Source organism: Danio rerio, chromosome 13 (assembly GCF_049306965.1).
Source record: "Danio rerio strain Tuebingen ecotype United States chromosome 13, GRCz12tu, whole genome shotgun sequence".
Classification (NCBI taxonomy): domain Eukaryota; kingdom Metazoa; phylum Chordata; class Actinopteri; order Cypriniformes; family Danionidae; genus Danio; species Danio rerio.
In genome coordinates, this window is record NC_133188.1 from 3210080 (window position 1) to 3237994 (window position 27915).

The following is a 27915-nucleotide window of genomic DNA, read 5'->3' on the forward strand; positions in this document are numbered from 1 at the left end:
TTTGACACTCTGTTGAAGTCTGTAAAAAAATAAAATAAAATAAAATAAACTCACACCTGGGCGTTGCATGCGACTTCATTCTTCATATAAGAGGTGCCTTTAATCTTCCATAATTAAAATGGTCTTTTATATAAAGTATTAAATACGTTTCAGTAGTTATTACATTGTTATTACTAATTTTTCAGAGTTTAAGTTTTTGTTTTAATGTTTGTATTGTTTGGGTTTTTACCCAAATCTGCTTCAATTTTATGTCAACAGCTCCTTTAGAAATATTATTCGCAGGAAAAAACGTGTTCAAAACTTTTTTCCCACCCTCTCTCTCTATATATATTATTATATCATTATTTTTAGGGGTTTCACATTGTAATAGGAGAGTGGAGATTATAAACAGTAAAGTGTGGGAAGCAAAGATAGAGGGGAAGGATCGGGAAAGCACCTAGAGATGTGAATTTAACTCTGGTCACAGTGAACATCGTATTGCCAATGTGCACCAAAGTGGCGACGCACGATTGGCATCAACAATACTTGATTTTTATTTTTACTGAAATATGTGACTTTACCCATGCAACAGAGGCTCCATGATGTCTAGATTGTTGAAGTAGAGCTGTAGCAGGTTGGAAGGCAGACACAGGTATCCACACAGAGCCTCCCATTCACCCGCACCTAGAGCTGAACACACAGTCACCATCACAAATGATCCAGGAACAGCAAAAGTACAAAATAACAATGAGTATGTGATTTCAGTACCGTGTAACTCCGGTGGTGCTGGAGCTCCGTTGAGATAGTGGAAGAAGAGAGCGGCGGCTCTCAGATAAGGCAGGATTCCAGCTTTCACACAGAGCCACAGATGCCAGCCTGAGCTCACCTCCCGCAAGCCACTTAAACACACACATACACATTTTACATTAAGGCTGATTTATACTCAGAGTGATCGGCGTGACCCACGGTGCCTGCCTTGTGTGTAGCTGTGCATTTATACTTCTGCGTGCTGTTTGTGTTGCTCTGCAATAACACTCAGAAACACTAGCTGGCAGCAGGCTTTTATGTTCCTCTGTGTCGAGTTTCTTCACGGGTGTTTTTTTTTTTTTGAAGGCTACCTTAAATGTACTAAAAGCTAAAACTCGCTCATTCAGAGGCGGGAACCGGCGGACTACAAAAACTTTAATCATAAGTAGGGACAGATAGAATCTGCGGAAATTTTTTGCTATTTCTGGGGAGAATTGTAGTAAAAATCTGCGGATTTCTGCTGAATTATTTTGGGAGTATCCAGCTGAGTATTATAACTTACACCTTAATATATTAAATAAAAAGTAATAAATTACTAAATAAAAACTGAATAAATTCAGATTTACACATTTATTCAAGTAAATAAACAGAATTAATAATGGGCTAACAATCTGCGGGATTCTGTGCGCGCAGATTTCGTGTTGGCCTAATCATAATGTAAAAACACAAAAAAGTTTCCATCTGAAGCTCTTTCACAGGACTCGCTCCAACGGGCTTGTGGTTCTCAGCAACGCCCACACTCCTCACTGCTACCAAGCCGACCAATCACAGAGCTTACGCTATGTGTTGTTGCGACGTGTAGTTAAATTTTTTGAGAGGTGCTTATCAGCATCAGCCACAGCAAGGGCTATGCGACCATGTGAAGGCTGCACCAGACCATACGTGTACTTGACGCAAAAGTATAAAGGGGGTCGCACACCAGATGCATCGCGCACCATGCATTTTAGAATTCATACATAGGTTTCTATCATGGTACGCACACTGTAAGTCGGCGGCTGTCTGCGGTGCCCTGCTACGACTCTGGACAGTTCATATTTCTGCCACGCCAGAGAGCGCCATCTGAATAGTTTCATTTGAAATAACATGCGAATGTGTGCAACTGGTGTGCAGTACTTTTAACTGTCATGTGCTGAACAGCGCAGCCGATGTATGACCCGCTTAAATCAGTCACGCAGGACTAGCAGGGCAAAGTAGACACCTTTTCTTTTTATCAATAGATAATCTCTGAAAGTGGCACATATAAGGTCTAATTTGATTATTAATATAGTTTAAAACCTAATTTAAAATAGTTTATCTTAAATGTGTGTAAAACAGGCTTCATTTCTACATGTTCATTTATATACTTTTAATACACATTGAGGAGAAATTATAATAATAAATAATATATTTGCATTTGTGCACCTGGCAAAGAACTACTTGCATTTTATCAGATCTTTATAGGGCTAAAAATGCTAATCCGATTTGTAAATTTAAGACAATTCGTAAATCCAATTCATTTGGGGAAATATTTATGATTTTTACTTCACAAATTGTGTTTTGAATTTACCAATTTGATTTCGTAATTGTGCCGTGCATATGAGTTTTACTTTTTGCCAATTTATTATTTGAGACTAATCTGACTCCATAGGATTTTTTACTATCCCTGGGATTCAAACCCACGAGCTTGGTGGTGCTAGCAGCATGATATGCTATTTGAGGAAGCTATATGTTATAAATCATTAAGATATAAAGCGGGCGACACGGTGGCTCAGTGGTTAGCACTCCCGCCTCACAGCAAGAAGGTCGTTGGTTCGAGTCCCGGCTGGGTCAGTTGGCATTTCTGTGTGGAGTTTGCATGTGCTCCTTATGTTGGCGTGGGTTTTTTCCGGGTGCTCCGGTTTCCCCCACCGGTTTCACTATAGGTGAACTGAATAAACTAAATTGGTCATAGTGTATGAATGCGAAAATGTTTCCCAGTACTGGGATGCAGCTGAAAGTTTCCCAGTACTGGGATGCAGCTGGAAGGGGATCTCCTGTGTAAAACATATGCTGGATAAGTTGGTGGTTCATTCCGCTGTGGCGACCCCTGATTAATAAAGCAACTAAGCCGAAAGGAACGAATGAATGAATGATATAAAGCGTTAATTGTGATTAAGTGTATGATTTTACCGGCCCAGCAGACTCCTGAGAGTATTGTAGAGCAAACACACACTCTCCTCCTCTTCTCTCTCGGCTCCTCCAGTCTCCTGCTCCATCCGCACCTCCTCTGATGACAACACACACATACAACAAACATGAACAAATGGAAATGCCAAGACTTCTGCCTCTGAAAACTGAGAAGGAGCATTTCCAGCGCTTTGGATGTGACGTTTGCAGTAAAAACTTAAAACATAGCTTCACACAGGGAGTATGCTTACTTTTTTCATGGCAAGGTGTACATTTGCATGAAATTCATTAAATGTAAAAAGACATCATGGTCATGTTTATGTTAAATATGTAGAAAACAGCGGTTCTCACCTGGTAAAGAGGTCAGGAGGATCTGGACAACGTGAGCGACCGTGATCAGGTGCAAGAAGTGCAGTTGTGCAGCATCTGCGCTGAGCCCTGAGGAATCCAGACAGAGAACTGCTGGATGGGACAGCACCAAACTCACCTGCCACACACGCACATACGCTGAGGTCAGAGGTCATTCCAAAACAACAGACTGAGCTGGGACTTTACTAGGAACTATGCAAAAATCTGCAAGTCGCTTTGTTTAGACGTGAGGACTGGATATGTGGACAAAATACTGCCAATTTGTCAGCTTGAGCGATTGCATTGAGACATCCTGACACTGTGAGCACCGATGCTATATGTTTAAGTTAGCATGGGACAGTCTTTGCTTCCCTATTATGATGTAAAGCTGAGAGTTTTATAAACTAATTTCGAGAGGAGCACGTGCTATGATTGGTTGCAGCTGGTCTCTCATCTGCAATCATCGATAAACCAATCAGATTAATCCGAGCCTACAATAAATAGCCCATTTCACCTTAATTCCCTTATCTTCATTTATGAAAAATCCCCCCGTCCACCCCATTTTACTCCTTTGCCAGAGGGAGCTCCTGAAACCTACAAAACAGATAGAGGGATACTGGAGGGTTTGTCTATAACTTTACATACGAGCGATCCGCTGATAAATCGCTCCACTGTCCCTGTATCTGTGGTTACACTCAGTAAACATTGGTGAATTCAGTAAACTAATGACCTTCATGGCCAATCGCAGTCATTACTGTTGAGCATGTGAACACAATGGCAAACCAGCGGTTTAAGGGTGCTTTCACATCTGTTCCGAAACAGAGATTACAAATGTTACATTGTTGCTCTTTGCTCCTGGAGCGGTTCGCTTTCACACTGCAAAGTTTCTAATCGGACCAAAAGAGCTAAAACAAGTCACGTGTGAGTAAACTCTCCTCACATTGGTCAGAGTGTGAGGGTTTATTTTGCAGCGTCCCGCTAAGCTGTCAGGAGAGGTGGTGGTTTGGTGGTGATTGACAGGGTGCGCGCGACGTGTCTGAGGAGAGAGGCGGTGGGGAGGGGTGAGAAGGGTGCGTGACGATGCCTGTTTGAGGACCGGGAGGGAGACGCGAGATTACCGGGAGATCATTACTCGTTTGCGGGCATCCGGAGACTCGCGAAACTTCCCGCCCTACTCATAATTCTCTCTTCATATAGCCGTATGACTATTACATATCCATAAAACACTGTGATATAACCGCGCTCGGATCGGATCGCTTTCTCACTGCAATCGAACCGCTCCAGGGTGCGTTTCAATCGAGCCGAGACCACCTCACTCAGGCGATCTCGGAGCGATTACTTTGGCGCGGAACAGAGCACGATTGCCCTGTTCACATATGCCAATCGAACCGCGCTAACTGGGCAAACGAGATACGTTCCGAAACAAAAGTGTAGGTGTGAAAGCACCCTAAGAACACACAATAGTGGGAAATGGACGTTTTTAAAATTTCAGTATCGATTGGTATCGAATTCCAGTATCGTGCAAACCTACTAGCAAGCAGTAAGAACACTGCGACTCGAAAGTGCCTACAACTTGAACCCTCTACAAAATCTGAACAGTTTGATATGGTATCTAATGTTCAAAAGCTGGAGATGACGACCTGTTCTTTAAAACTAGAAACAGGGTTTGTACACATTTTTACTGCTGACTTTTCCAAGACTTTCAAGTAAACTTTCATGACCTTATATATCATATAATGTCTACATATACGTGGTAAATAAGAAAAACAATGCACATTCAAATGTATTACAGCATATCATAAAACATGCAACAATCATTCATTCAGTCATTCATTCTTTAGGCTTAGTTCCTGATTTACCACAGCGGAATGAACCACTAACTACTTTAGTCTAAATTTATATCTATGTAAAAAATATTTAGATAATGCTTACACAGCACTAATAATGTGAGCCCATGGGATTAGCCAAGGACAGAGAAGATGACTAACCAATATTCAAACATACAAATATTTGTTAAACAAACTTCCATGACTCCTCTAAAACTTCATGGGTTTTACTGTTTTTAAAAAACTTTTCCAGGCCTGGAAATTGTCATGTCAAAATTTCAAGACTTTTCCAGTTTTTCCATGACCGTATAAACCCTATAGAAATTAACAAATACCTGCAATATTGGGAAAAATGGATTGTGCTTATGTCTGATTTGTATGTGTATTTGTTAATGTGACTTGAAAGGACACATGTGACCAAGTTCCGATGTTATTTTATGTTTCATTTATTTATTTATTTTAATTTATGCTTCATAAAAAATAAATAAAAATAAAAAGCATCTAAAAATGATTATGAGGATTTGTGAATTGAGTGCACTGGTTGTTTACAGTACCTACCAGCAAGTGAAACATATCTACATCCAGAATACAAGGGCTATTCTCCACCCGGGGATCAGGAACAAGGGCTGAATGAGGACAGACGATGATTATTATTATTATTAATTCCTCATAATACAGTTGAAGTCAGAATTATTAGCCCCCCTGTATATATTTCCCCCCTCAATATCTGTTTAATAGAAAGAAAAAAAAATTTCAAGACATTTCCAAACATAATAGTTTTAATAACTCATCTCTAATAACTAATTTCTTTTCTCTTTGCCATGATGACAGCGCATAATGTTTGACTAGAGATTCTTCAGGATACTAGTATTCCGCTTAAAGTGACACTTAAAGGCTTAACTAGGGTAATTAGGCAAGTTATGGTAATTAGGCAAACGATTACATAATGACGGTTTGTTCTGTAACCATTCTGAAACAAATATTACATAAGGCTAATAGTATTGATCTTAAAAAAATTTTAAAAACAGTTTTTATTCTAGCTGAAATAAAACAAACAGGACTTTCTCCAGAAGAAAAAACATTATAGGAAATACTGTGAAAAAATTATTTGCTCTGTTAAACATCATTTGGGAAATATTTAAATGCCAGAACAGCTATACTGCAGCAGGAGACCGCAATGCTATCTCCTACCTGCTAAGAGCCTGATGAAGTGATTCTGTACAGTGGTATGAGAGGAGACTGTCCAGCAGGCAGAGCCAAACCGCGTCAGAGAACTCAAACAGTCGTCCTGTGCGAACAAAACATTCACAAATAAGAGTCGATCTTTGGATGGAGTAGAACATTTGCTTTGGCAATTACACAAAAAGTTTAGATAATATTTCAAATGTGTTCGGTTACCTGTCTGCATGGTAAACTTCCAAACAAAGGCTTCTCTTCATCCACCAGTAATCTCTCTGTGACAAAAAACATGATAATGAAACTTGTTTTACTTAAGCACTTAAAACCCCAACTTCTAGATAGTTTCTTTGAATTTGAAAGTAAAAGTTGATTTTTTTCCTCTTGCAATTCAATGTTCAACTCAATTTCTAAAAATTAGACATAACCCATTTTTTATTTATTTATTTAAGTGGCAGAAAACAAGGAACCACCAGTAATCTCTCTGTGACAAGAGATGCTAATTAAACTTAATTGTTTTATTTATTTTTACAAGTTACAACTTCAATAGTTCAAACTCATAATTTACTTGATAGTTAAAAGGGAAAAATAGATGATGTAGAAATGTATGAATGGATACACACATACTTTACTACCTTTACTATATAATTTAGACTCTCACTATCAGTGACGTTGCATTTCACAATTCACATTTAGACTCCAATCTTTCAATTTTGAGAAAGTTTTTGATTTTATATTGCAGCTATAAACTTGGATCTTTAAATTTGAGAGGGGAAAAAAAAATTAAAAATCACATTTTCTTCTTGCAATTCAATTCGATTTCTTAAAATTAGAGGTAACCCTTATTTTTACTTATGTATGCGAGTGATTCCTTGGCAGAAAACGGAATCACCAGTAATCTCTCTGTGACAAAACACATGATAATGAAACTTGTTGTACTTAAAACCCCAACTTCTAGATAGTTTCTTTGAATTTGAAAGTAAAAGTTGATTTTTTCCCCTTGCAATTCAATGTTCAACTCAATTTCTAAAAATTAGACATAACCCTTATTTTTTATTTATTTATTTGAGTGGCAGAAAACAAGGAACCACCAGTAATCTCTCTGTGACAAGAGATGCTAATTAAACTTAATTGTTTTATTTATTTTTACAAGTTACAACTTCAATAGTTCAAACTCATAATTTACTTGATAGTTAAAAGGGAAAAATAGATGATGTAGAAATGTATGAATGGATACACACATACTGTACTACCTTTACTATAAAATTTAGACTCTCACTATCAGTGACGTTGCATTTCACAATTTACATTTAGACTCCAATCTCTCAATTTTGAGAAACAAAGTTTTTTGATTTTGTATTGCAGCTATAAAGTTGGATCTTTAAATTTGAGAGGGGGAAAAAAAAAAATCACATTTTCTTCTTGCAATTCAATTCAATTTCTTAAAATTAGAGATAACCCTTATTTTTACTTATGTATGCGATTTATTCCCTGAAAACAGGGAATCACCAGTAATCTCTCTGTGACAAGAGATGAAAATGTTTACAAGTTACAACTTCAATGGTTCAAATCATAATCAATTTGATAGTTAAGAGGAAAACGTTGATGTAGGAGAGAATGAATGGATACACACAAACTGTACTACCTATATTATATAATATAGAATCTCTCTAACAATAAATGTTATTGCACACTGAATCTGAAATTTTTGGTCGGAAATTTTGCAATGTAAAAAAATAAAATTGATCTCACGTTGTGTGAATCGTATTAACACACAGCCTCTGAAACTTTCGACCGTCATAAAAATTCGAAGCGGGTTGGATTTGTCTGCTTTTTGCATCCGAAAAAGCTTTTTGAGAGGTGTTTTGACAAGTTGCAAATAAGTTTCTGTTTGGCAGCTATAAGCTTGTTTCTTTGAATTGAGTTTCAATTTTCAATGCAATTTCTTAAAACTAGAGGTATGTTTTTGATGTGATTTGAGTAATCCCCCAGCAGAAAACAGGCTTCAACACAAAATAAAGGCTAGAATTAAGTAACATTGCATAAGAAATATAAAAATATCCTGATCATTTTTCAAAACAGACGATTGTAATTTTTCCAGATTAATTGGTTCTGGCGCTGATCTGCTGTACAGTTCGAAGGCTTGTTGTATTATATAAGCAAAAGTTTTCTTGGACTGACCTATGGACTGGATGGTGTAGGCACAGCTGCCCCAGCACATGATTGGCACTCGGGGGTCCTGCTCATTTGGGTGCACTTTCAGACCCACTTTATACGTGGCTGTCCCAAACGTAGTCAGCATCTCCTTTATGGTGCTTGAATATGGATTTCTGATGAGTAAAAACATGCTTTTATTGGTTTTATAAGTTTATCACGTGACACCGCAGCCCCAATGAATTATGTATATATTGTGTTTTGCCTTTTTTTCCTTTTCTTCAAATACTGACAAACAGGCCAATTATATTCTGAAATATTTGATATTCCAATTTTCAAATATATGCAAGTACCATAGACTGTAAAATATATGGATGTAGTGTCCGTGACGTCACCCATAGGTTTCTGAAGAGCGCAAAAGAAGCCACAAGTAGGCGCGGCCAACCATCCCCATTTTGTTGGCGCTTCATCACACCGACGGCGGGATACCAAACAAGGGCAAAGAGGCGGAGAGTGAGCAGAGCTTCAGACACTGCTGGCATTTAGCTTGGACCTGGCTTAGACACACTTAACTTTGGGAAAATGCTTAATACTTTATCACCTGTGACTCGTTTGTATTCTGACCACATGTGCTTGGTTGTATACTATATCAAAAAAAGTGTTTAGACTTTTAAAAAAACTGTAGTAATACATTAAGCCAATAAGTATTGTTCTTATGACGTTTTTCAACAGGAGGAAAACGCGAATTACTTCCAAACACTTCAGATATAGTCTGTGTTAGTTAATGTAAGACTATTGATGAAATCCAGCATAACACTGTATGACAACGCTTCAGATGACTGTTCTACAGTCCACAGCTAATCAATCCGTCAGTTTCTGCAGTGCATTGCAGCTCTAAAGAACATTATAAATGATCTTAAATAAAACAAATACATTTATAAAGATGGTTTACAAGTATAAAACTTTATTCACATGGGAAACGGAGGCCCCGTGAATGGTTTGTAAGCCCAATTAAGTGCATACAGCATCCCATATCATCTGATAATTGTAGGAAATAATCCCAAAAGGCAACTGACTGTGTAAAGCCACATAAAACAAAACAAAAATAGGATGAATATGCTGATTTCAGTGGCTAATCGGCTGGAGTCAGCTGAGGTGACGTGATGGTGACCAGCGAGACCTAACTGTCAATCAAGTGGCCACTCCCTTAATTATGCAAACTTAATATAACTTAATATAAAGGAAACTGGTGAGTTATAAAAAAAAAAAATTCACCCCCCTCACAGTTGTCATGAAGGGTAATATAACCTGTATGAACCAAAATCGTTCTTTGTACCAGGCTGTAAACACTTTTTTTTCTGCTGTAAAGTTGGCCATTCTAACAGTGAGCTCAGTTAAACTTTGCTCTATTATGGAGCCAGGACTAGCGGAATTTCGATGAATTGCAGTTTAAGTTACTTCCATATTGGCCTCCCGAGGAAGAGCGGAGGTTGCCGCTTGGTAAGAACATGCGTTTTATCTATTAAACAGCTTAATAATCAAGTTTACTCTTGCTTGAGATCAGAACTGCTGCATTTAAAAAACTTAATTTTCTTCCGAAATACATAAACACAAGTAGCTGTTTAACTGGGGGTGGAAAAGAGCAATGTTTCTCAACCACATTCCTGGAGGACCACCAGCTCTGCACATTTTCCTTGTCTCGTTAACCAAGCACACCTGATTTAGCTCATTAACACAGACTGAAAGCAGACATGCAGTGTTGGTGGTCCTCCAGGAACGTGGTTGAGAAACACTGGAATAGAGTATGTGTACATCTAGTAACCTAAACAGTGTGTAACTTATATGAATAAAGAACATCGTACAGTTATATTTATAAATGATCAGTATTATTGGTGTCTCCATAGACAACAGCATGTATTTCACAGATTATTTGGAATGTTATGTTTTGCTAGTATATATATATATATATATATATATATATATATATATATATATATATATATATATATATATATATATATATATATATATACACAGGGGCGCAACTACACATTTACTGAGGGGTATGCGGGTTCAAATTTTGTGTGATCCCTCTTATTTTGACAAACTAATAATTAAATTAATTAATTAATAATAAATGAAGACAAATTTTCAGATTAACCTTATAACTTTTGACATTATGTATGATTTGACAGTTTATTTTGATAAAAATAAAAACAAATCTAAACAGTTACATCTACATGAACACTTTAGGCTGTGTGACTGCATGTTATTGTGTTAAATGATTTTGAATTAAACAATAACAATGTTATATTTGTATAAAATGCAAAATAATGTTTTTTAACAAAACATATTTATTTATTTTTATTATTTAAAACTTTTAATAAGGATAATTTAAAAAATAGTTTTGGCACAATGGCGCCCCCCCCATGTGTGGCGCCCCTATGCGCCGCATATACTGCATACCCCCTTTTTGCGCCACAGTGTATATATATATATATATATATATATATATATATATATATATATATATATATATATATATATATATATATATGTGTGTGTGTGTGTGTGTGTGTGTGTGTGTGTGTGTGTGTGTGTGTGTGTGTGTGTGTGTGTGTATTTAAATGTCTGGTATTTAACTGTTTCGGTCATGTAATCTCGCATTGCGTTTGGTAAAGACAGACAAATAAGTGTTGTTAGGATACGGTGTAAATGTTATTTGTTGAAAAACACTGATAAATTGTGATTTAGGACAAGCTCGGCACACTCTATGTCGTCAGATTTGAGTTTTAGCAGGTTCTGATCATTTTAATCACCCTGCTGTGATTGTAGGCATGAAAGGGTTAACAAGTTACTTCTGAAGTGCATTATGGATGGACGACTGTTAGTCTTGTGGTCTTACTTTGGAGTGTGATCTAGTCTGAAGCCATCAGGTGGTGGACAGTCATTGACACCGTCTGTTTCATCAGCAGCTTCAGCACCTGCAGAGATGCATTCAAAACACTAGTCAAACAACCCAAACTAGCCCGCAGACTCGGTCAACATCAAGCCGTTCTAAGAGTGTTTGAGTACTGTTATTACTCACTGCTGGCTTTGGACTTCCTGTGAGCAGAGATCAGGGCTTTCATCTGATGAGAGGTGATGTTTAACCACTGGCTCAGATCAGGCTGTTCAGAGCTGCAACAAACAACGACGACAAATAAAAACTCTAAGTTCTCCGATTTCACATATTTTGACATAAATGTGCTGTTACATTAAGAAAATTCTGCTGTTTATTGCCAGCAGTGTAGCAATATACACTCACCGGCCACTTTATTAGGTACATCTGCCCGACTATTTGTTAACGCAAGGTTCTAATCAGCCAATCACATAGCAGCAACTCAATGCATTTAGGCATGTAGACATGGTCAAGACAAGTTCAAACAGGGAAGAAAGGTGATTTAAGTAACTTTGAATGTGGCATGGTTGTTGGTGCCAGAGGGGCTGGTCTGAGTATTTCAGAAACTACTGATCTACATGGATTTTCACACACAGCCCTCTCTAGGGTTTACAGAGAATGGTCCGACAAAGAGGAAATATCCAGTGAGCGGCAGATCTGTGGGTGCAAATGCCTTGTTGATGCCAGAGGAGAATGGCCAGACTGGTTCCAGCTGATAGAAAGGCAACAGTAACTCAAATAAGCACTCGTTACAACCGAGGTCTGCAGAAGAGCATCTCTGAACACACAACACATCCACCCTTAAGGCGGATGGGCTACAACAGCAGAAGACCACACCGGTTGCCACTCAAGAACAGGAAACTGAGGCTACAATTCACACAGGCTCACCAAAATTGGACAAAAGAAGATTGGAAAAGCGTTGCCTGCTCTGATGAGTCTCCATTTCTGCTGCAAAATTTCGATGGTAGGGTCAGACTTTGGCCTCAACAACATGAAAGCATGGATCCATCCTGCCTTTATCAATTGTTCAGGCTGGTGGTGGTGTAATGGTGTGGGGGATATTTTCTTGGCACACTTTGGGCCCATTAGTACCTATTTAGCATTGTGTCAATGTCACAGCCTACCCGAGTATTTTTGCTGACCATGCCCATCCCTTTATAATCTTCTGATGGCTACTTCCAGCAGGATGACGCACCATGTCATAAAGCGTGAATCCTCTCAGACTGGTTTCTTGAACATGACAATGAGTTCACTGTACTCAAATGGCCTCCACAGACACCAGAAAATCAATCCAATAGAGTCACTTTGGGATGTGGTGGAACGGGAGATTCACATCATGACTGTGCAGCCGACAAATCTGAAGCAACTGCGTGGTGCTATCATGTCGATATGGAGTAAAATCTCTGAGGAATATTTCAAGTACCTTGTTGAATCTATGCCACGAAGAATACAGACAGTTCTGAAGTTAAAAGGGGTCCAACCTGGTAAAAGTAAGGTGTACCTAATAAAGTGGCCGGTGAGTGTATAACGTACCACGTGCACACAAGTAACTTTTACACGCAAACTTAACTCACTGAGAAATCAGAGAATTTTCCAGGATTGAGAAACTTTGTATTACACTAACTCAAATGAATAGTAAAAAGCATGAGCTGGAGGTCAAAGTGAGTGTTTGTTGCATTACCTGCAGCAGGTCTTAGTGAGTGGCAGCAGAGGAATGACTGTGTTACTCAGACATTCGCAGAGTGGACACAAAAACTCTCCGTTCTCCACGTCATAACTGGTGTGCACACGGAGCCTCTGCTGCCTGCGCTGCTCTTTAGCCTGCACCGCCTCAAAATACCTGCAGGGGGAGACAACATATACAGTTACAAGGCTTAGCAATGACGATATCATAGAGATACTTTAGGACTGCACAGTAACGGGAAAATAAACTGAGTCCTGTCATTTTGTTGAGGAATGCATGTGCAAATAAAATAAAAGTAATAGTGGAATATCATTAAAGTTGTCCTAAAACTAGAACTGCACACATTCTTGTCTTTAATATTATCGTGAGCTCCTCAATGTAAACTAATCTCGCAGTCATCTCTCTTCTACCATAATACATTATAAATATTTAGTCGGGACGTAGTGTTACGTTTAAACTAACGCCCTGTTCACAAGGGGCTTCAGCGTCAATGCTTGACTGAAGGCGTGTCTGAAGTTGGGGCTAACGCGATCGTCATAGCAGCGTCAGCCAATTAAATTCAGTCAGCAATAGGCCACTGTCTAGCTGGTGTATTTGCATACAGTGATCTGATTGGCTGACGCTTCCGTCGGCGCTTGAAATGTTGAGCTTGTCCCAACTTCTGCCGCAAGCAATGCCTCTAAAGCGGCGCCGACGGATCCACAATGCAGTTCAGCAACGCTTGACGTCACCCCTTCAAAGCGAATGGGAAGCGTTGACGCTGAAGCCCCGTGTGAATGGGGCATAAGTCCAGTGGTGCAAAACAAAAATATTTATTAGTGTAAGTTGTAATGTAGTGACACTTCAAGTCACAACTAGGCAAAATTTTAACTTGGACACTGCTGGTGCAAACGGCCCCAGGAGGTTATACTCTTAAATTGTTAAATCCTTACACACTCCACTTCCTTTTGTGTTCTAGATTACATAAATCCCACAATAGGTGGAAACAATTTAATATTGAATAGGAAAACTACATCTTGGAACTAAGATTCTCATTATTCAGAAATAATTCTCACCTCTGCCAGCAGTGCGAGTGCATAATGTGTCCACAGCTGCCCGTGTGTGTGCCGAACGACAGGTCGGGGTGCATGAACAGGGGGTCATATTTATCTGCAACACAAACACCACTGCACTCAGTAACACAAACTCAAATACGATTAGCCCTGCTGTGAAATTTGTATTGTCTTGAAATATTTCCCAAATTATGTTTAACAGAGCAAGGAAATTTTCACAGTATTTCCTATAGTTTTTTTTCCTCCTGATGATGTTTTTTGCTTTAATTTGGCTGGAATAAAAGCAGTTAAAAAAAAAAAAAAAAAAACATTAAGGTCAATATTATTAGCATTTTAATTGCCTAGTTAATTTAATTAAACTAATTAAGCATTTAAGTTGTGCTTTAAAGGTGCAGAATGCCAGTTTGACACTCAGTGGTTGAACTAGGTATTGCACTTCTGATTTCAACATTTTCACTCTGCACCTCCTCTGACAACGCCAGATTGACAACATCAACATCGTGCCTGACTATTGAGCCAAGACTGATTGAAATCATGTTTTAAATAAAAGCAATTTATTAACATTTTACATGACATTTATTGCCATACTACTGAAAGCAGCAGCAGATAGTTCCCCTTAGATCTTGAAAATAAAATAAAACCGCTTGACATTGAGCTTTAGATCTGTGACTCAGTTCAAACCAACACATATAACGTTAAAGAGGTTTAATATGTATTAACTAGAGTAAAAACCTTTCGTAGGAGTGCAGTGAGTGCACTATTCTGTGCTTCTGAATGGCTGCATTTACATTTCTGTCGTGTTGCGTCTGGTGCAACCAAGCAAATTGCTTCTATCACAGCAAATATCATCATTTAGTTTGTTGTTAGGACACAGGGTTACACCTTATCCTGCTCACCTAATGTTTACATTCATACAATGTATATTATTTGCTTATTAATAACCTCAGGTGGAACTCTAAATCTGCGTCTCACTTGAGTCTGTTACTGTCCACCGGAAGCTGCAATTTCGGTCACAGATGCGTACTTCGAGAGCCTTCCTGACTGGCTGAACAAATTTCACTCTTTTCTATTAAGGCAACCCGGATGCTGTAATATAATTGGCTAAAGTGGCATTGGGCAGGTCAAAGGGACCAAAACAAGACAGATATTCCTGTAATGCACATTTTCAAAGCAGAATATCTGACTTCAGCAATGTTTTTCAGATAAACAGGAATGTTCACTAAGCATGTTTCTTAAATATCTGCAAACATATGATGGTATTTTATGCTTTAAGGGTGTCTAAAACTTACATACAGCACCTTTAAGTTGATCACAAGCATACTAGAAAAATATTACGTACGGTCTCCATCGGAAATATAAAAAAAATTAGTTATTAAAACTATTATATGTTTGCAGATGTGTTGAAAAAATTCTTTCCATTAAACAGCACTTGGGAAATATTAAAACATTCCACAGGAGGGCTAATCACTATACATGGTGCAGTAAAGGGGACACAGACAAGCATGAAGGACATGCCTGGGTTGTGTGGTGGTCTCTTGCGGTTTTTGGACATGACAGTGGAGCGCTGGACGAATGCAGCGAGGACCATGGCTTTGCCGTCGCTACGGATCTCCTGCTCCTCCTGGCACAGGATACATGTCACCACCTGCCTGCGGTCGCTGCCACCTGCTCGCCAGCGCCGCGGGCCCACACACACCAGAGCACTGTCACACGAGCTGGGGCTGTGGAGGAAACACTTAATAAAGTCTGAGCCATGGCATTTCCACTACATGATCAATTTTGTTTTTGAAGTTTATTTACTTTTTTAAAATCAAAAACAATAAATAAATAAATACATATATATTTTAATTATTATTTTAAACTAAAGAAGGCTTTTCTAAGGCTAAACAAAAATAATGTTTGGGTTTATACTTAGGTTAACTCTTTAAAGAACCCACCCAAATGCATATACATAAATTTATGCATAGATAAATGCAGGCAAATACAGAAATCCAGCAGTTAATCATAAATAAAATAAAACTATGAATACAAATGTTGTAATATTATTAATATTTATTATTTTACTATATATTAGTTGCATTTATTATTATTATTATTATTTTGCTAAATATTACCCATTTATATGCTATTATGATCATATAATAATAATAATAATAATAACGATGCTAATTAACATGAATTGAACATACATAATTATACACAGTTAAATAATATATTAAAACAAGCAATAAACTTGTGTACCTGTGCTCCAGCGTGGAGGATGTGGAGGGGTCCAGGTCCTCCAGGCTCTGCTGGAACAACTCTTTGTTCTCGTTGATGAAGTGTCTCTGCATCTCTGACATCTGAGCCATGATTTTCTCTCTCCTGAGTCGCGCCATCTCCGCTTTCCTCTTCCGCTCCGCCTTTTCCTTATCCCGCACCGTCTACACATGCAAACGCATGCAGTCAGACAACACTGCAACTTTAATAATTTTATTAACCCATGTGCTGCTCTTCCTATGCTCACCTCCTCTTGACTGTGCCCTGAGCTGTCACTGGGGGGCGAACTGGCTGTGCACTCACGCGTGGTTTTGATGTAGGCCACAGTCTGCACACACACAAACAAAATAAATCAACACCTTTTCCAAATAAAATCTGACATTTTGTGGTTCAAAAAAAAAAGTGTTTTAGAAATAAAATAAGTAAAATAGCAAACCCACCAGTTAATTATAAAAAATAAAACAATAAATAATTATTTTCTATGATTATTTCTAAATGTTTGCTTGCATTTCATTTAAAATGAACTCATGTTCAACTCAATCACTTTACAATTTTTGTATATATTTGAGTTTTCATTTGATGCTTTACTCTATAATATTTTATTTCTAAAACATTTTTTAACTACTAGATGTGAGATCTTGTTTGAGAAAAGTGTTGATTAATATATAATAAAATGTTAAAGTAGTTAGTAATTAAAAAAAAAAGTAATTAGTGCAATGATATTAATAATGACAAATAATAGAAAATATATAATAAGAATTATTATAATTATTACATTATAATTATTATAATCTGGAGCTTATCTACAAAATGATCTTACAATATTGGTTCAAAAATGGGTAGACCCAAATTAATATGTTCGGGAAGAATATTAAATAACATTTTCAAAAAAAAAAGCAAAAATCAAGAGAAGCAAAAAAATATTTAGTTGAAATGTTGTAGTTTGCTATTTTTTTTTGCACAATTTTAACTGTATTATCTTTCCATTTCTAAAGATGTTTTGTGAGTAAAATATTATTTTAATAAATATACCTGTATAATAAATCTGTTTTGTTCAAATGCAGCAATATACATTACCCATATTCAGAGAGAAATGGATAAAAATATTCATTTTTAAAATGAGGTGTATTTATATATGCTGAGCACGGTGTATGCATACACACACGCGCGCACGTGCACGCACCCACGCACACACACACACACACACACACACACACACACACACACACGCACACACGCACGCACGCACGCACGCACGCACGCACACACACATATATACATATATATATATACATATATATATACATATATATATATACATATACATACATACATACATACATATATATATATATATATATATATATATACGTATATAGATATATATATATATATATACGTATATATATATATATATATATATATATATATATATATATATATATATATATATATATATATATATATATATATATATATTAGCCCCACTTTTAAAATAATTCGAAATCTATATTTATTATATATATATATATATATATATATATATATATATATATATATATATATATATATATATATATATCCCAAATTATGTTTAACAGAGCAAAGAAATTTTCACAGCATGTCTGATAATATTTTTTCTTAAGGAGAAAATCTTATTTGTTTTATTTAGGATAGAATAAAAGCAGTTAAAACAATTTTAAAAGCAATTTTAAGGTCAGTATTATTAGCCCCTTTAAGCTATTTATTTTTTCGATAGTCTACAGAACAAACTATCATTATACAATAACTTGTCTAATTACCCTAACCTGCTAAGGTAAACTGGAATTGAGGAAAAAAAATTAACAGGGGGGGCTAATAATTCTGACTTCAACTGTGTGTGTATGTATATATATATATATATATATATATATATATATATATATATATATATATATATATATATATATATATATATATATATATATAAACAAAAAAAAATTCTAAATATATGCATGTACTTGTATATACATAATAAATATAACACACACATAAATTAAGTCAAAACAAACTTTTACATTGGATGTGATTAATCGTGATTTATTGTAGCCCAACACTTCTTTTAACTCCATCCGGAAACCTTAATGTATAAATAAAATGCATGCCTAAATAAAAGCATCAAGCAGTGCACAAATTGGACTGAGGTTTTTTGCTGCCACCTTTTGGACACCTGAGATATTCTCTCACACACGCACACACAGATGCATTCCAGTAACAGGTGGCTTGGTAATGAGCTTTTGATCAGCTTTACCTTGAGGATCCAGCGGATCATGTCCTTGTGCACCTCCAGATGAGGAGCGTTCTGCAGCGTCTCCAGTAAAGCCAAGATGCTGGCAGTGTTAGCAGGAGCCTCGCCGGGTCCTGCAGTCAACAGATTAGTTCAATATAGCTCACAAAGGTGTGTTTGTGTGTACGTGAGTGTATGACTATATGATGCAAGAGACATACTGGAGATTTTGAGAGTGAAATTGAAGTTGGTATCATTATAGTCTTCTGCGCTGCTGATGAGATGCTGCTGTTCTTCCACCAGCCCCATCCCAATGAGATGCAGCACCTGTGGGACACACACTACTGTGATGTTTCATATCGTTGCTCAGTACTAGAAACTTTATAAAACTATATTAGCAAAAAATAATAATAATAATTTAAGATCACAGTGCAAAAATTAGTAAACAATCACACATAAATGTTTATTTTTTAACATATTAGGCAAGTGGACAAGTATGCAATTTGACTTGCCATACTAAACATAAATAAATTGTTCTATAATTGTAAAACCACAGACTCTGCCGTACCCTCTGAAGCATGGACTCAGACCAGTGTCCTCCACTAGGCTCCATTGCCCACTGCAGAACAGCTCCTAGAATGCCCAGCAGCACGTCACACTGCAGGATGTTCACCAGACTGGCAAACAGCGGACAGAAGCGAGGCAGGACTGGTGGAGGCAGAACTACAACAAACATCGGTATGAGTCTGTTAGTCTTAAGGTTATCTACAAGCTAGTGTGGTACAAATTCCTGTTTAGAAGATATAAAACTGATATAAACATCTGAAGCTTGTAGTTTGTCACTTTCGCCTAAATGGATCAACGATTTTTTTTCAGGTCATTTCATACTTCAGTTTTTAATTACATCATAACTAGGGTCAGACGGAATCTGCGGACATTTTTTGCTCCTCTGCGTAGAATTTCGTAAGCATGGTATCTGCAGGTATCAGAGTTAAATTTAAGACTTAATTAAGACATTTTTAAGACTATTATGAATGGAATTTTAGACTTATAAAGGGCTAAAGACTAAGAAATTTTTCAAATTACCCAGATGGAAAAGACTTTTATTTACCCTATAATTTTTTTTAGTTATTTAATACATTAAATAATACAATAATACATGATTATTATTTAATAATAGCAATAATAATAATAATAATAAAATAAAATACATTACATTTTTTGCAAAATATTTTAAATATTGTATAAAAACAAGCAAGGTCTAGTTGTATCCATACACATGTTTTACAACATAAACTTTCTTTAAAATAAAAGAAAAATAAACAAATCTTTTAAAAGTTTTAAAAACTATAATAAACTAAATTTATGCACAACTATCTGTTCAGGTCAGTGTCCTCAGCAGTAAATACATGGAGAACTTTTAAACAAATGTTATTGTACGGAAAATAATTAAACCATTATGATAAAGTTAAAAATGACCTTTTTAAATAAAAAGTTTAACGTTTTATTGAGATGATTGTATGGGTTTTGGCCAGATTTGGTAGCAATACATGAAGAAAGGAAAATAAAGACCAGTTCTAAAATAAATTTCAGACCTACAACACAATATTTCAGTAAATTCAAGACTTTTTAACACCTAAAAATTGGATTTTAAGATTTAAGACATTTTAAGACTTTTTAAGACCCCGCAGAAACCCTGATAAGGTACGTTTTACAGCATCTATAATGTAGATTTTTATTTAGTTTAACAACAAAACATCAGTAAATAGCGCTATTCTGCCTAGCCTGCTTTACTGAGGTCAAGTTGGTTTTATATTCACATTGGTTCATTTTTGAACAATGACAACCTGTGACGTGCTCCCTATATTGTTCACCATGCTACTCTGAATATTCGGTCTGAAATAGCATGCAATTATGGCTTAGTATTAAGTGTAACTCCTGCATGCCGCTGGCCAATCACCAAGCATCCAGTAGTCGCTTTAGAACAAATCATGTGAGACTGAAGAGTTAGCAAGTTTTGCTAACTTCATAACTGAAAACATGCTTGATACAAGACAGTTTTTCATACAGAATTGTAAGATTATGAAGTACTATAAAGTTTTCTAACATTCTGGCGAATGACATGATCTTGTGGGTCTCTGCCAGCTTTAATGTGCACGTTCGCAAGTTCAGGAGGCATGACTTTGGATGACAGGTCAGGGATTGTAATTGAAAGATATTAGGCTAATTGGTTAGCATTTAGGCAGATCACCTACTGCATCTTTAATCAAATACAATGACAAAAAAAACACTTAAGAACTGGCTTTTTGAAACTGTAATCATCGCAGTACCTGAATCTTCCCCATTTTGCCTCTTTATTTTTCTTTGAGCTTCTTCAGCCTGAAAACAGAAAGACAAAACGTTGTTTATTTATTTATGTTAACTTGCATTGCTCAGCATAAATGAGTGCACCCCTTACAGATCTCCTTTTTAAATTCATATTATCTATTGGATTCTTTACAATAATATATACTGTGCATCTACATTAGACAAGTCAGTATTAAAGCCAAAAATGGAACTAATCTAATGGAAAATAAAAACTTAAGATCAAGCTATTTTATAAACTCAAATATCAAGAGAATAAAATCAAGCAAAACATTTTCACTTTCACACACATTTTCATTTATTCATTCATCTAAACCTTTATTTTACCAGGAGAAACTCTTGAGATTTGTAATTTTATTTTCGAGAGTGTTCTGGATGAACAAACAACACATCAAAATAAATCGATACAAAATACAATTCATTTAATACACCATATAATTATAGCACCAACACATATCTAGTCTCCAAATTAAATATGCAGTAAGACTATATTATTTTAAATTTGTATCTAAACAAATCATAAGACTATAAAATAGCTTAAATGTAAAACACACTAAAATCATTGTACAAGTGTCTTAGCACTGACAGCTAAAAGATAACGCAACAATATCTACTGACTAGAACTAGTGACTGAACTTTTACCTTAGACTGGTCAGCTCTGGAGTAATGGTGGAAGTAAAGATTAAACATCTTGGCACACTCTGGTCTGAGTTTATAGAGTCCTCTACCCGTCACGCCAGGCTTCCTGTACAGCAGGATCGACACAGGATTACAAACAGACCAATACAGCACTACATCACACAATATTAATATAGCACAATATTAATGCAGACGCTTTATTTAGGGACACTCACTTAAACAAAGCCACACTATCGATGACCCTCTCCATTCCTGTCTCCTTGTTCTCCTGTGTGCACAAGACAGAAAAGTAAGTGACAATTATGAGCACAAACGACCACTAGGTGGAAGCAGCATACAATAAATTAAATAACTAAACAAATACAACTGTTTGTAGTAAGTTATATGTGATATATTTGTAGAAATGTGTAGTATTTATTTATTTTTTTACAAATTTCCAGGTCAAGCAAATAAAGGCTTTAAAATTAAATTCAAAAAGCACAAATAAAATGAATACGTATACTATTGTCAGTTTAATAACAACCCAAATGATTATTAAAAAAGGCATTTGTTCTAGTCTGATATGTACTCAAAAGGAAAACCCTCTTGTAGACAGTTATTAAAAACTATATATCTGGAATCATCTTTGAGAGTTTTTGGAGAATATATATTGAAAGTGTAATTATTTTGGTCAGTTCCACTCTTCACAAAACAATTGAATTACTAGCTGATGGATGCTTGTATAATAGCTGGCTGCATTATTGTATTTCAGGGGTCACCAAACTTGTTTCATTGAGGTCTGGAGGCCCGGTGTCCTGCAGATTTTAGCTCTAACCCTAATCAAACACAGCTGAACAAGCTAATCAAGGTTTTACTAGGTATATCTGAAACACCCAGGCAGGTGTGATGAGGCAAGTTGGAGCTAAACCCTGCAGGGCACCGGACCTCCAGAAACGAGACTGGTGACCCCTGTTGTATATGATGACATGAGACACCAATACCACAGTTTTGTCATTTGCAAATCTTTAAAGGGTCACGAAATACCAAAACACATTTTTTGAGCTGTTGACAGTGGTATATGTGTCCCACACTGCTAAAAACACTATTGGGACACCTATATTTCACTAAAAAGTGTAAATTGGTTGTTTTTGCGTTATTTCAAGCAAATTCGTACTTCCGGTTTGAAACGAATTTTTGAAGCTGCGTCACGGGCATGACATAATAGCGTGTATTCCAGCGTGCAGACTGGACGCCTGTGCCAGAGTGAGTCTTATTACGTCTTACAGTGTGATACATTAATGCATGAGTAAGGCTTGGATCAAACCAATCAGCGCGCTCTATTGTGCTACTTCATTAATATTCATTACTGTCAGAGTGTAGATGGCAGAGACGCCACGTTGTGTTGGCAAAACAAGCGTGAAGTGTTGCTTTTATAGTTTGCTGCAGTTAAGTTTCGTTTTCATTTTCTCTCTGTGAGAGCTCAGACTCACGTGTGGATTACAGTGTACGCGACGCTCGACAACAATAACTTACATGTCTAAGGAGGATTATTGTTTACCTGAGAGCTGTTCTCATCTGCAAACGCTGAGATCCAGATTCGCTTTACTCCCCTCTTAATAAAGACGCGGCTCTAGTTGCTGGTGATTGTCCTGTCTCTACAGATTTGGTAAGTGAGCGACCAGTGCTCTTTGTTTATTCAGTTCGTATTTTATTCGTATCAAACAAACTATTGCAACGAGTGTAAACAAGTTAGCACTAACAGTTACAACCAAACTATAACCTCGTGTTGGATTTAGTGACCGGAATAACACACGCGGCTTTCTGACGCTACCTGCCGTGTGCATCTAAGTTTCCGGGAAATGCGGAGTTTTTGTTCTCTCATTCGCCGTGCGGTATCAAACATTGCATGAACAATACACGCTTAGAGCAGTTCCTCGTATCAAATATCACGTTTGTCGGGAGGGACATGAATGAATTCCCTGAATGAAAGAGCCAAACTGCAGTTAAAGTCCACCATTTAATAATCTGGCAAATAATTCGACTACAGATGTCCATGTAAACACAGTCACATTGTCCGCTGTGGTTGTGTGTTTTGACTCTGAAATTCAGCGCGCCCAAATAGACACTCCCACACCTCGTTTCTTCCTCCGACACTCCCCCCTAAACAGAGCTGGACACGCCCACTTTTCTGACTTTTTCCAAAGTAGAGGTGTGAAAACACCCTGCTGAAACGAGGGGCTTTCATGGCCCTTTAAATAACTGTAAAAAAATTAAGATGATGTATAAACATATTTTTTTTTAATCGCAAGTTGCCAAGTCAAGCAAAGAAAGGATTTAAAATCAAATTCAAAACACACTTAAAATTAGTACAGATGCTATTGTCAATGTAAGACAATCATAGACGATCGCAAAAAAAAGTACAATAAATAATAGAAAAACTATGATAAATGCACAATCAAATATTTAAAACAGCAAACACAAGCGGTTTCCCAGTGTTGGGTTGCGGCTGGAAGGGCATCCGATGCGTAAAACATGTGTTGGATAAGTTGTCGGTTCATTCCGCTGTGGCGACCCTGATTAATAAAGGGACTAAGCCAAAAAGCAAATGAATGAATAAAACACAAGCGCTCAGAGTGACTTACATTCTCAGGCAGTGCTTTGACCAGCTCGCTGTGGGCCATGGGTCGAATGCAGAGCTGGTGAACGATCTCTCGTCTGATCTCATCCGTGATCTCCACCTGACCGACACCTGCTGTGTAGCGCTCACCTGCACCAGGAAAACACCACTAAGCACTCACAGACTCTTCCAGAGTGTTAAAATTCTGTATAGATCACTCAAAAATGAGCCGCCTTCACTAAACCTCAAAAATAAAGCAGGTCGATGTCATTTCAATCCTCAAATATAGTTTGCGTGAGGGAAACAAACTCATCAAAAACTCTGTGAATGTCTTGGGTTTCCCTCATCAATGTGCAGTATTTCATCAATGTTTAATCAGTTGTTATATAAGGTATATTTTCTAAAGCTAAAAATACCTGAATAAGTGTGAAAGTTTAGCAAGACAGTATTCCTAAATGTTAAAGCAGCAGATTCAAATTTTTTGTGTGTGTGTTGTAGTGTGATTGTGTGTGTGACAGCCTGGTTTTATAGCTGGTAGATCAAAATTGATCTGTAGGACAACTATTGTACCCTAAATGTGTACAACTATCGTAAAATTATGAATGAATTTTTCTATTGTTGGAGTAAAAGGACCTTGTCTCTCTAAGCCTTGCCTGTTCTGCTATGATCGGTTAGACAGCCCAGAATATTGGGATTGGTCTATTTACAGCACACATTAAAACAATAAAATTTCCACAGCAAAATTTCTGCTCTGGAAATTTTTCTCAGAAAAACTACCTTACACAGATCTCTTACAAATCTATGTTGGTCTAACTGGTGATGAATTTATCTGCATTCTGATGTTTAAAAGTTTTCAGACAATATGCAGATTGTAAATAATTTGTAACTCCTTAATAATCTGGAGATGAAAAAAAAACACACACTAAAATAATGCACAATAATTTCTCCTGATTCTATGATTACTTTCCAAAAAAGAGGTTTATATTTGTAAATATTTAATTATTGCAGCAAAGCTTTAGGTTAATATTACAACTTAATTTGCATTGTGAATGAAATTATTAATATTTTTTTCAGAAAAAAATTGATTTTTATCACAGAAATTATGTTTAATAATAAACTGCATTGTTCTATTTTATTATGCTGTTTGAAATTATGGTATTTATAGCAAAAAGTGCTTTTCCTTTGGCGTGTTTTAACAGTTTCTATAACAATAACACACAGCACATGAATAGTAATGTACAAAAATATTTAATACAGGCAATTAAATGAGTTGAGTCTGTTTATTTATTGTCATATCAGCAAGCCATGGCAAAATCAATAAAGATAAAATAAACAAATAAATAAAAATAAACAAAATAAATAAGTTAATTAAACGAATAAATAACAAAGAGATAAATAAACATAAATTAAATAAACAAATACATAAATATTTAAAATTAGTAATTAAACAAATAAAATAAAAAAACAAATAAATGGATAAATATATATAAACAAAAATATATTAAAATATTAAATTAATAAAAATGAATAAATAAGCAAACAAATAATTTTAAATATAATTAAACAAAAAAATAATTTATTAATTTAATAAATAAATAAATAAAAATAATTAAACAAATAAAAAATAAATAAATCAACAAACTTTTCATAAAAGCCATTAGATTTTATTTTTCAGTTCAATGTGTGATAAATAATTTAAAACTCCCCCTAGTAGGCAGTTAAACGCCTATAACAAAGTTTAAGGGATGTGCATTGAGAAAAAAACACTCACCCACGATCATAATGATCAAGTGCAGCATTTCCTCTATTAGGGTGTTATTTTGCTGAACCACATCCTGAGATACAGACAGAGATGGACATGTCACATACACACACGTACTCTGAAAGTCAAATCAAGCAAGTGAAGAGAAAATGAACAGAGGTAAGCAGACCTTATTTGCGTTCTCTCGGCTGTATCTCTTTCTGCAGTCTGCTGAGCTGAAGATATGATAGAGCTCAAAACGACTCAACATGATCATCAGGAAGTGGTTTGGATCCATCATGGAAGCTCCAGCCTAGATGCAAAATCAGCATCAAATATGATCACAAACAACTAATTCCTTGAATATAATTAGATTTTTTATTGAAAATTTAAAACTTCCCAAATATTTCACTGTATTTCCAATAACATTTGCTTCTTCAGGAAAATACTAGTAAGGAAATACTAGGAAAGATTCCTTGCTGTATTAAAGATCATTTGGGAAAAATTTTAAAGTGAAAAATTACAGAAAGGCTAATAACTATGACTTCGGCTGCATATATAATAATGCACAATAATAACAGCTGATTTTCCAACATGTACATCTAAGTGGTTCTGTCAAAAATGGGTCCGTCAATTTTACAATTTCCTGTTCTTTTTTTTTTTTTTTTTTTTAGGAGAATGCGGTTTTATTTTGCAGTCTATATTTTGCAGTCCTTTTATTTGCACTGTCTGTATTTTGCACTGTCGTTGTATTTGCACTGTATTTTGCACTGTCGTTGTATTTGCACTGTATTTTGCACTGTCGTTGTATTTGCACTGTATTTTGTACTGTCTGGAACCAGCAACTAAGCTTTTCACTCATCATGCACCCGTGCAGCTGAGGACGTGACAATAAAAGTGATTTGATTTGGTTTACTTACCACATAACACTAAATAAAATGAAAACATTCATGGAAAACACTCATATATATTCAAAACATTTTGGCCTGTCAGAAATATCCCGACTGGACTGACCTGAAGCATGATGAGGTCTTTATCAAACATCTCCACTCTACACTTCACATTGTGATAATAATATATCTGCAAAGACAGATCAAGAAAAAGATGATTATTTTTATGGAATGGCATTCACTTCACAACATTAAAGAGACAGTTCAGCACAACATTTAATATCTACTCAGCCTTGTTTAAAACCTTTATGAGTTTATTTCCTCTGTTGAACCCCAAAGAAGATAGTTTGAAGAAAGCTGAAAACCTGTAACCATTGGCTTCCGTTGTACTTGCTTATCCTAGAGTGGAACTCAATTTTTTTTACAGGTTTTTAGCTTTCTTCAAACTAACTTCTTTTGTATTCAGCATAAAAAATAAACCCATAAATGTTTGGAACCAATTGAGGGTGAATACACTTTAATTTTTGGGTGAACTACCGCTTTAATATTAATCTAACTGTTAAACAACTGCTACGAGAATTAAAATGAAATGAACGTATAAGCATCTTGCCTGATTAACCAAAGAGAAGCCGTTTCTTCTCCACATCCCAGCATGCACCTGGGCACAGAGTACAAGGCAGCGGAGCGGGTGTTCGATCAGCATGGGTGGACTTAGTTCACTCTGTGGAAGACACAAGATCCTCAGAAATAATGCTAATGAGAATGTTTGTGAAAGGCAAAAAAAGTCTTGAAATACATTCTCAAACTCACCAGAGGAAGCTGCTCGGGGAATCGATAGGCAACCTCAATTTTGCTCAGCAGAGCATGTAAACCTGATGGCAAAAGACAGAAGAGTTTGGCCGATATGAACGGTGGAAATGTATGTTTATTTAGTTTTATTTTTTAATAATATTAATATTAGTAATGTTTAAAAATTATTATAATTTTTTAACTTTATTTTTGCATTATTAATAGTAATAATAATAATAATAATAATAATAATAAAATA

At 36.1% G+C, this 27915-nt stretch overlaps 2 protein-coding genes across 12 annotated transcripts in view; both read right to left on the reverse strand.

The window, feature by feature from the left end:
- Positions 1–10823, reverse strand: part of fbxo9 (F-box protein 9) — an 884197-nt gene extending 873374 nt beyond the window's left edge. Inside the window, exon 1 of the mRNA XM_073919328.1 lies at positions 10469–10823. The gene's annotated coding sequence lies outside the window, so the exon portion shown is untranslated. The remainder of the gene's footprint in view (positions 1–10468) is intronic.
- Positions 1–27915, reverse strand: part of ubr2 (ubiquitin protein ligase E3 component n-recognin 2) — a 61821-nt gene that overhangs the window by 8530 nt on the left and 25376 nt on the right. For all 11 annotated transcript variants that reach the window (XM_005156498.6, XM_001921555.9, XM_073920512.1 and 8 more), the window contains 27 exons: positions 27678–27739; positions 27478–27588; positions 26992–27057; positions 26168–26290; positions 26008–26071; positions 24262–24386; positions 21856–21908; positions 21644–21746; positions 20968–21016; positions 19206–19360; positions 18859–18964; positions 18662–18771; positions 16619–16699; positions 16354–16535; positions 15628–15833; positions 14116–14209; positions 13058–13216; positions 11524–11615; positions 11341–11419; positions 8463–8611; positions 6504–6559; positions 6297–6393; positions 5664–5731; positions 3283–3418; positions 2935–3031; positions 748–878; positions 561–669 (listed from right to left, as the gene is read on the reverse strand). In XM_005156498.6, coding sequence (XP_005156555.2) covers positions 561–669; positions 748–878; positions 2935–3031; positions 3283–3418; positions 5664–5731; positions 6297–6393; positions 6504–6559; positions 8463–8611; positions 11341–11419; positions 11524–11615; positions 13058–13216; positions 14116–14209; positions 15628–15833; positions 16354–16535; positions 16619–16699; positions 18662–18771; positions 18859–18964; positions 19206–19360; positions 20968–21016; positions 21644–21746; positions 21856–21908; positions 24262–24386; positions 26008–26071; positions 26168–26290; positions 26992–27057; positions 27478–27588; positions 27678–27739 — 2863 coding nt within the window. The remainder of the gene's footprint in view (positions 1–560; positions 670–747; positions 879–2934; positions 3032–3282; positions 3419–5663; positions 5732–6296; positions 6394–6503; positions 6560–8462; positions 8612–11340; positions 11420–11523; positions 11616–13057; positions 13217–14115; positions 14210–15627; positions 15834–16353; positions 16536–16618; positions 16700–18661; positions 18772–18858; positions 18965–19205; positions 19361–20967; positions 21017–21643; positions 21747–21855; positions 21909–24261; positions 24387–26007; positions 26072–26167; positions 26291–26991; positions 27058–27477; positions 27589–27677; positions 27740–27915) is intronic.